The sequence below is a fragment of the Abrus precatorius genome, unplaced genomic scaffold, assembly GCF_003935025.1.
Source record: "Abrus precatorius isolate BTA unplaced genomic scaffold, Abrus_2018 Scaffold3, whole genome shotgun sequence".
Lineage (NCBI taxonomy): Eukaryota > Viridiplantae > Streptophyta > Magnoliopsida > Fabales > Fabaceae > Abrus > Abrus precatorius.
Genome location: NW_020874373.1, coordinates 34,095,767 through 34,106,347, shown reverse-complemented (window position 1 = coordinate 34,106,347; position 10,581 = coordinate 34,095,767). Strand labels below are relative to the sequence as shown.

At 28.6% G+C, this 10,581-nt stretch overlaps 1 protein-coding gene across 4 annotated transcripts; it reads left to right on the top strand.

The window, feature by feature from the left end:
- Window positions 1-3,650: 3,650 nt before the first annotated feature.
- LOC113861826 (serine carboxypeptidase-like 25) lies at window positions 3,651-10,020 on the top strand. Of its 4 annotated transcripts, none has more exons than XM_027494878.1 (8): window positions 3,651-4,015; window positions 6,151-6,354; window positions 7,033-7,208; window positions 7,570-7,805; window positions 8,158-8,310; window positions 8,440-8,535; window positions 8,913-9,018; window positions 9,791-10,020. In XM_027494878.1, the coding sequence occupies exons 1-8, from the start codon at window positions 3,748-3,750 to the stop codon at window positions 9,932-9,934; spliced, it is 1,383 nt and encodes a 460-aa protein (XP_027350679.1). In that variant the 5' UTR covers window positions 3,651-3,747; the 3' UTR covers window positions 9,935-10,020. The 4 variants fall into 4 exon arrangements, with proteins under 4 accessions (XP_027350679.1, XP_027350680.1, XP_027350678.1 ...); XM_027494879.1 differs by having other exon boundaries at window positions 7,570-7,829; window positions 8,188-8,310; XM_027494877.1 differs by having other exon boundaries at window positions 7,570-7,851; window positions 8,180-8,310.
- Window positions 10,021-10,581: the final 561 nt, after the last annotated feature.

Sequence of the window (10,581 nt, the reverse complement as noted above, 5' to 3'; positions counted from 1 at the left end):
TATCTTCATACCTCTATTTGGAAAAGGGACAATTTCTGTTTGTTAGCCATAATTCTTCAATTTCACCAAAATGGAAACGAATAATGATCCTTTCACGATGGATGTGTGGAAGAGAAATAGAAAAAAAAAAAACATGTGACTGCTGTCATGCATATATTTTTATGACTTCTTTTTTTCATTTATAATGATTAAAATTCAACACTTCTAATCTTACTGCCTGTTTAATTAATTAAGAGACTATTATGTAAATATATTTAAGGAATCTGTGGAGTGCTGAAGTATGCATGGCCTTTCTCCATTCCTCAGATTTGAATGTATAGTTTTGAAGGTTAGAAGTAGATGAAGAGCAAAAGACTATCGTCATTTAGAGTGAGTAACGATTACTCACTTGCGCAGAACGTACTTAGATAGTGCAAGCTTGCTTCTGCATAGGATAATGAATGACAATGAAATGTTAGATTATGGAAGAAAATGGTAAAAGCTCTATCTTCTTCTCTGTAACAAAGAATCTATCATTTGAGTAACTTCAAACAAGAAATGGATTTATAGAGATAATATATTATTCACTTGTTACCCTAAACTTTCAACGGTAATTATGAGATTATATTATGTGATCTTAAAATGCAATAAGAGTTATTATGCAGGATGAATGTTGATATATGTGATGCTACTTGTGAAATGGGTTTTTTAATTAATATAAGTGATTTAAAAATTGTGGGGCAACCAAAACATATAAGATTAAATCTTCATATGGGACAGGGGATTAGAAGGATGAGATGGATATTTGCTTCATCAATCATTTTAAATAGAAACTTTAACATTAACAATGAACGTTAATTAAAATTTTAAGAAGATTGATCCAATCCAAAAAAACTGACATACTATAATTCTATAAGTGCAATTCTTCTTAAAATTCCAATAGTGAGAGTATTGGTTTGCACATATGTGCTTTGATTGTGCTATTAATTAATACTAGTTTATCGCATTTTACATTCATTTTATATATTTTTTGACAAATATTAATCAGTATTTTAAAACATTAATTAAAGAGGTAAGAATTTTTTAAAATTATTAAAAAGAATCATCAATATATTTTCATCGATCATCATTTCTAACATTTTTTCAGTATAATTTCTGATAATTTTAAATAATCATTAATACAACTATTTTCAAAGAAAATTAACCATCACTTCTTGTTAATTTTGTTAATAAATTTACATTTTAATTTTAAAATTATTATTTTAAATATTTAAAATCAATTTTAAAACAAATTTATACTTTTAAAAAACTATAATTTATATAAAATTACACCTACTAAAAATTTATAATATATTTTTATTAAAAAATAAAAAAATAATATCCAATAATATCAATATATTAAAATACATTAAAAATGATAATTTTTGATAAATTTCACACGGTGATGGGTATTGGTGAAATTTTATTTCTTTTCAATTGTGATTATTTTCACAATTAACTTGTATGGTTCTATTGAAGTGGGCTGTTTGACGAAATTGGTAAAATGAGAAGTAACTTTTGGGTTCAGAAAATGTAAATGACATGACGTTGTTTTACATCAGCTCTGCATTCTGAGCATACAGGTCATATGCAGAATAGTGGAAGAGCATTTAAAACTCATACTCTGAGCCTTTCATCAATTTTTTTATAATGTTGCATGTGCTTTGTGTTTGGGCTAGCAATCCTTCGTCTACGTCTACAATAATTGAAGGGCTTCAAAATCATGAGCCCAAAAATCTCTAATTATTAAGTATGTACTACAACACAATATGACAAAAAAATATAATAATTTGTTCAATTATATGTATTGTACAAGACAAATTAGATATTTTCTAACAATTAATAGGAATAGATAAAGCCAATAAAGAGATGGTCAAAGTTCTTGTGCTTAATTAATGGAGGATCAAAGCCACACTTTCGTTGTCCTGCCACCACCCTATGAGCCAGTTCAATTGCGCAAAATACAACCTTATTTCACCAATTAAGAGATAAAAAATAAATAAAGTATTTTAAAAAATATAAATTTGTTAATATATTTTAATCAAATTGTAGTATTTATTAATTTCCTAGTCCGCATCTTAAAATTATTAATTATCAATACGCTCTTTGTTATTGTTTTTAGATTAGAGTTAGAATTTTATTTTAATAATTTTTGTAATAAAAACCACTAAATCAATATTAAAGATCAATACACATTATTAAAATAAAATTTTATCGTTTATTAGAAAACAATATCAACAATAACTATGATATTATATCTATCTAAATTTTATCGATTTTATTAACCTACATAAATTGACGTTAAATAATATATAAATTTATAATTACTTTAAATTTTAAATTAGATTCACATTTATACTATTTAAAACATATGTTTAAACACAAGCGTTCCAACATTCTTTCGATATTAGGCAGACCAAAATTAGTACCTATACAAGTAAGGTCAAAAGTATTTTGAATGACATTTCTAGCTAGAGTGCCCAAATTGTCTGGATAAGTTTAATTTCGTCAACAAAATTATAAATTTTTTGTACACTAAAAAATGTGAGAAAAACGTAATAAAACAATGAAAATGACAAAGAGAGGTAAAAAGTCAAATACACATATTTTTAACTATATTTCAAACACATTTTATGTTAGTTTATTCAATTTTAATTGTAAAAAGTAACTATTAACATTCTGTTAAATTAATTGAAAAAAAAAAAACATTTGCTTGTATGAGATTTGTTTTAGCTTCATTACGATGTATTCATTTATTTAGTGTATAAGTTACTAATTTAATTATTTAATATTATAATATTTTTAAATATAATAATAATAATTTATAATATATAACTATTTTTAATAATATTAATAAATTAGATATTTATTTTGCAAATAAGACAGGAGAGAATATTGTTTTTAAAAAGTTTAATTTATTGCAAATAATTATATTAAATTTTTGAAAAATAAATCAATAGAAAAATATGGTGAAGAATATATTTAAAAATAGAAAATATTTCTATAATATCATTTAATGGGTCAAGGGATGAGAAAAATAAGAAGAAAGAAGAAAATTAAGAGAGAAAAAAATATAAAATGTAATAAATGATATACCAGAAAAATATGTAAAAATAACAAGAAAAAGAAAAAAGTATGTATAAAAATGTAATAATTTTGTAAAAAAAAAAATATATTGCTCACATTCTAAAATAATAACGATAACTTCATAAAAGTATAAAATAGAGTTACATCAAGAACGGTTTTGTTAATTAATATTTTTAAGCATATATTTTTTTATTATATTCTATATTTTAATATAAAAATATTATTTTTACTCATTTAAAATTATTTCTAAGAGGTGAAGTTAATATCATTTGTCCTTAAAATTAGTTTTAAACAAAAGCAAATAATATTTTTATTGAAAATATTTATCATATAAATGATTATTTTTAATAAAATAATAAATTTTAAATGCTTGAAGCCACTAATGTTAATAAAAATAATAATAAAAAAGCAAAGTCAAATGTTTATGACACTCATAACTCGGTAGTTTATGACACTCATAACTCCCTATCCCTCTTCCTCTCTCTCTCTCCTATTTAATCCTTCTGAGAGGGCACACACGCCTAACATCCATCCTTTCACTCTCACACACAACTAACAAGTGAGACATGCTTTCTTTTCTGTAAGACTTTAACACTTCTTTGATCATATTCCCTTCTTCATTTTCACTAAGCCCACAAAGTCATGGAGCAAAGACAGATCTTTGTTCATATGGTGCTTTTGTTGTTTACGGTCAATGTTATAGCAAGTTATGTCACTGTTAAAGCAGAAGTAGAAGGATCCGAATCAACTGATAGGATTTTGGAACTACCAGGGCAACCCAAGGTGTCGTTTCAGCAATTTTCTGGCTATGTTACTGTCAACAAGGTTGCTGGTAGAGCACTCTTTTACTGGCTCACTGAAGCACCCCAAAATCCTCTCACCAAACCCCTTGTCATTTGGCTTAATGGAGGTTAGAAGTTGTAACTCCTCCACCCCACAACTTTTTTCACTCTCTCTCTCTCTCTCTCACACACACACACACACACACAAAAGTTACTTTAGCATTTTGATTGTGTTAAGTGAGAGTAGTTGGCATGCAAATTCAATATTTTTTTCTTAGTCATATATACATATCCTAAAGTCACTGTTATATCGCCTATTAATTAATGGTATGATTTTTTCCTCATTTGGTATTTTAAGCCTTTGGTTCTTTCTTAGTATCTCTAACAAACGATGCAAAATATACAACTAATAATACTACTTTGTTGCCGACATACTGGTCAATAAAATGTACACATATCCATGTTGACCCTTTTGAATATTGTTCTGTGCTTCCTTAATGAGAAGTTTTCAATTTCATTATCTTAGGTAAGGCTTATTTTGACTTGTAACATGAATGAGAACATTTTTTCTTTTACGTGTTACTTACCTTTTAAATGTTTCCCATTTGGCTTCTTTAATTAAACCTGATGTGTCATTACAAATGTGATTTATTTTGTGTGTGTGGGTGGGGTTATATTGTGCATTACATATAATTGGGGAAATAAAATGAAAAAGAACGGGTGTAGAAATGCATTGAATTTTTGTACCGTGCAAAAAACAAAAGAAAGTGTACGTAGAGCCCACATGAGTGGGTTGGCAATGGATAGCTTCAGCTTGGAATGATGACCTAACTAACGATGAATGGTACTACTCCACAAAGCAACATACACGCACAAGGCCATAGTAAACGCTGTGGTCTATTCCTCTCTCTTTCTTCTTCTACATTGCACATACACGCACGCATACACACGCATGGCACTTAATGCTTGAAAGCAACTAAAAACCAGCCTCATTTATGATTAAATAGCCTCAGAGCCATTATTTAAGGTTCTGTTAGGCAACTTGTCAGCTTGCATTGGTGCACCATCAATGCAACCCTATATTTAGCACTATAGCCCTGTCCTTGTTAAAATGCATTATTTATGTCTGATAAATTTTGAATTTTAGTTTCTTAAGTTCTTTTTTTGTTTTTAATTCCTAATATTTTATCTTAATACAAATTAAATTTGTAGTCATGTAGAACAATTTTTTAGATTTTAATTAAAAAATGCCATGCCTAAATTTTATCCTTTATATTTAATCACTTTTTTGAACTTTAGTTAAATTTCTTTAAAATCTTTTTCGAAACACCTCAAAAACAGTTATTTGAAAAACTTGGTACGTACCCCCTCAAAAAGTTAGGAAAATTTAGGAGTAATAAAAATATAATAATTAAAAAATGATTTTGTTAAGGACAACGATTAAGAGATAATTTAGAAGAGCTTGTAATTAGCTTAAAAATCAAATAATGAAAGATTTTATTAAAAAAAATGGTATTAAATGCATATTTATTATGATTTCTAATGCAATATCAATGTAATTTTAATATAAATATTTTTTTCCTGATTTCTTAATTAGTACACTTAGAACATTGGCTAACAAGACTGATAAAAATAAAAAAATTTATAATGAATTTATGTCAAAAATATTTATATAAATGCTTATTAAATAAGTATTTTATTAAAATATTAATTTTTTCAAAAGTGTATCTAACAGCACACCACAAGAATTTATATATCATAAGCCTTTGTTGAAAATAATCAAATAACGCAGAATTCATACATTCATAACATTGAATATTGCGTTTTTAGTAAAATATTATTATATTTTAATTCTTTAACATAGTCAATAGGCATAGTTAGAAAAAAATTAAACTGTTTGTTCAAATGAGTCATGGTGAGGGTATTAGTTAAGGATTAGATAAATGAAAAATATTTACTAAAAATCACATTTAGGGCGTATTGAAAATTATAGTCAAAGTGCGCTGATAACACTTTTTAATATTTGTTATTTTTTAAGCATTTGTAAAAAAAATATTGAAAATCATGCTATACATATATTAATAATACTAAAAGTTATACTTTTTAACTTTTTATTTTATTTTTTATTTTATTAATTGTTGTATTAAGGATAATGGTTAACAAAACTAATTAAAAGTTATCGGCTAACCCATTGTTTATCATTTAGTTGCCTACATTTTCTTATATTCAGTTTATGAATGTGAAATTTTGTGGTAAATTATAGGTCCAGGTTGTTCATCAGTGGCATATGGAGCATCCGAAGAGATTGGGCCATTTAGAATAAATAAAACAGCTTCTGGGCTATACATTAACAAATTCGCATGGAACACTGTGGCCAACCTCTTATTCTTGGAAACTCCGGCCGGCGTTGGCTTCTCCTACACCAACCGCTCCTCCGACCTATTCAACACCGGCGACCGCCGCACCGGTAGGGCCCACCACCCTCTTGTCTACATTAATGCCACCATCATTCACGGTTCACATAATTTCAAAGTAGGAAACGATGATATTTTATTGGTAGGCCATAGAAAATGATAAGATGAGCTTGTTATAATTGGGGATAAAATGAGGAGCTGAATGGGCTAGGTTCACCAAATTAATTACTACTTCTAACATTATTATTATGATTAGTTGATATGTGTGTCCCTAACATAATTGCCAATTGATAAAGATGGTTCATTTTTGGTGGTCCACGTTCATCACATAATAATTTGTGTATTGACCAACCACGTACCTGCTTAAACTAGCCACATTGTACTTGTAGCACGCCCTTCAGTACACAAACTTCTCATTATCATAATTGAAACTTCCAAAACGTGATTCAGCTGAAAATAACGCCAAGAGTTCAGTTTTACTTTTAAGTTTTATCCATTTGGCTAGATCAGCAACAAGATGTTGTCTAAGATAAATCATATAAACTTTTCCTTTTGTTGGGCCAGTGATATATTTACCAAGTCATTCTCTATTCTTTTATTCAACTCTCTTCATATATTTGATTACAACATAGTTGGAACCCTTTCTTCGTTTTTTTTGCATTAATACATGTGTAATAATTTTCTTTACGACTAACGAATCCAATATTTTTATGCTTATGTTTCATTTTCAGCCCAAGATTCTCTGGAATTCGTTGTTCAATGGTTAGAACGATTCCCGCGTTATAAGAATAGGGAACTTTATATCACTGGAGAGAGCTATGCAGGCCACTATGTCCCTCAATTAGCTAAGGAAATCATGACATATAACACAAAAACCAAGCACCCCATCAACCTCAAAGGAATAATGGTAAATACTCAACTCTTTTTTTCTCATCATTATAAAAAGATAAAATGTAAAAGATAACTTTATTATATCCTCGCACATATCTTTTCCATCATCTTTTTATTATTTTCTAAATAAATATATATATGAGAACTTAAAATATATAATTTTTTAATATATATTTAAGGACACACAATATAAAATAATAACTTTTATTACAAATTATACACTCACCTTTATTCATATATTAAATACTATAAATTTTAAGAAGAACATATTATATAAATTTTTACTACTTCCTCTTGGATACACGTCACAAAAACTGTCAAAATTATTGAAACAATTAATCTATTGATGGTGAAGTTTTGTTAATAATAAATGGCAGGTTGGAAATGCAGTGACAGACAACTACTATGATAACTTGGGCACAGTTACGTACTGGTGGAGCCATGCTATGATCTCCGACCAGACTTACCGGCAACTCATTAGTACGTGTGACTTTCACCGGCAGAAGGAATCTGATGAGTGTGAATCTCTATATAGCTATGCCATGGATCAAGAATTCGGAAACATTGATCAGTACAATATCTATGCTCCTCCATGCAACAACTCTGATGGTAGCTTCTCCACCCACCACACCATTCGGTTACCTCACCTTCCCCATCTGGTATTTAATTTTCACCCACTATTATTATATGGTAAATTTCTTCTATGTAATTATGCATTGTCACATTCTTATATGGATTTGTCATGTGATTTAAAATGATATATAAATAAAAATATACTATCAAGTTACACATTTAAATGTTGAAAAAATTAAATTTTGTAATTTGTTAATATACTTCCTTTAAAAGACAGGTGAAAGGATACACTAGTAATTATGATAATTTATATAAAAAAATAATTCATAAGATTAACTCTACTCACCTGATACACTTTATGTATATGATAAATAATGTTGTTAGTATGTCACGTGGAAATTTATTTATTCTCAGGCTGTTAGGAAATTGTCTGGTTATGATCCATGTACGGAAAAGTATGCAGAGATTTACTACAACAGGCCAGATGTTCAGAAAGCACTTCATGCTAACACAACCGGGATTTCTTATAAATGGACTGCATGCAAGTGAGTTTGTGCTCTTATATTAACTATTCGAAGGGTTGAATGCCTAGTTTAAATTGTTAAACAAGTTGTGAGAGTGGTCATGTGTACAAAGGGTTAATTGATGATTACTTTGCTTTTCATTTGATGCAGTGAGGTTTTGAACCGAAACTGGAACGATACAGATGTATCTGTTCTTCCAATTTATAGAGAGTTGATAGCTCACGGAGTGAGACTTTGGGTGTTCAGGTTGTTTTTTAAATGCTATAGTTCCACGATCCATCTCCTATGTGCGCGCATATAAATAAGGATGCTAAGAAGTTAATGAGAATTTTAATATTAATTTTTTTAATATGTGGTAAGAGTATACAATAAAAAAAATTATTTTAATTATTTTTTATTAAAGATCATAATATTCAATATTATAAATAGTTAAATTTTATGATTTATGATTACTGTTTATTATATATCTTTAGATATATATTAAAAAAAATATTTAATATAAGTTAGAATGTTAATTTTTTAATTCACGTGCTCAAGTGAATAAATGGAATTAGAATAAAAAAGTTAAGATTATGATTATGGTTAATGCCTGATAATTATGTTTGACACATGTGCTAATACAGTGGGGACGTGGACTCGGTTGTGCCAGTCACAGCAACAAGATATGCCCTTGCACAGCTTAAGTTGTCTACTAAGACACCATGGTATCCTTGGTATGTCAAAAATCAGGTGAGTGCAATTGAAAATCGTTCTTCCTCTGCCCCATGTATTTATTAGTTAATTACTTAGTAGTTTTTGCCACATACTCGTGGTCTTATGTAGTTTTATTGCTATTAGCTATCTAGGGTTGACACTTGACAATAGAGCTACTTGAGTCTCCAATGGGACATTTTGGCACATAATTAAGAAATTTCATTAGAATGAATAATGGAGCTTAATTTATGAAATAGGAAGATTCCAATATCTTAGCGGTTGCTGGTTGGTCCCTAACCTTGGATAGGATAAGCCTCTTGCTAAAATTAGAGAATTTGAAATATAGTGTTTGAAACCTATTGGACTCCTTAAGCTATTTAGTCAATGTTCTTGAATCCTAGAGTAGTTAAACATTTCTGGTCTATATTGATTCAAAATCAATCTTATGCTTAACTTAATTGCTTAAAGTAGTGTTAAAAGTCCTGCCCTCAATAATTGTTTTAAAATATTTCTTAAAAATTATCATACAGTTACCCCTACTTAATCCCATTCACCCTTGTAAAATGGACCTGCATTTTGGCCCAAAATAGGCTACAATTATGATGGGGCAATTGCAATATATAGTAATACAGACATGAAATAGTAATTTGAATCTATTCAGTCAGTGGCTTTAGTAGACAATGCCACTTCATGGCCATATATATACACATAAGGCATTTGTATAAAAATGGAAAACTAAATTCACACCTAAAATTATTTAAATTAATTAATTAAATTTTGGGTTTCATGAATTGTGGTTTGGTTGAAGGTTGGAGGGTGGACAGAGGTGTATGAAGGGGTAACATTTGCCACAGTGAGAGGAGCAGGGCATGAAGTTCCACTATTCAAGCCCAGAGCAGCCCTTCAGTTATTCAAATCATTCCTTGCAGGAAAGCCTCTACCAAAGTCCTAAAGATTGAAAAACAAGATGGTGTTAAGAAAAAGGAAAACGAAGGAACCAAAAAACCCAAAAAAAAAAAAAAGGAAAGAAAGAGGAAAACAAGTGTAAAAGCCCATAGGAGTGCTAATTTCTATTGCATTTCTTTTGTTCCGAACAAAGTTTATCCCATTTTCCTTTGTCAACAAAGCAAGAGAGGTTGGTGGAAAGAGCCACTGTCGATTCTAGAATATAAATTGTGCACAAAAAGGGAAATCTTATCTTATAAACGTTGGTAACTTGTTAAACTATAGTTAACATGAGCTAAAACAAACAGGGAAAACAAGTGTACATTTCCTCTGTATGTATAAATTTATAAAGCAGAATGCTAATAAATACGATTAAATAAAGATTAGAAAATTAAAGATTCGTTCGGTGGATATGATAAAACACGGAAGGCTAGAAAATAAGATTTTATAAGAACAAGGGTTATAATTGATTATTATTTTATATTTGATGTATATTAAAATAATAAATTAAATATATTTATTATTTTATCTTATCTGTTTTTAACTAAGGTCCTTTATGATAAAATTAAAATATAAAAGTTATATCATAATTTTAGAAAATCACGCAAGTTTTTATAATTGATCATGCATTGGTTTGTTATTATGCACTTGCTT

What these genes read in the sequence shown, in the direction of transcription:
- LOC113861826 (XM_027494876.1), top strand. Translation starts at nt 3,748, where the DNA reads ATGGAGCAAAGACAGATCTTTGTTCATATGGTGCTTTTGTTGTTTACG. An exon ending in TACCTCACCTTCCCCATCTG is followed by an intron (nt 7,852 to 8,149) that starts GTATTTAATTTT and finishes TAATGTTGTTAG; the next exon opens with TATGTCACGTGGAAATTTAT. An exon ending in GTGAGACTTTGGGTGTTCAG is followed by an intron (nt 8,536 to 8,912) that starts GTTGTTTTTTAA and finishes GTGCTAATACAG; the next exon opens with TGGGGACGTGGACTCGGTTG.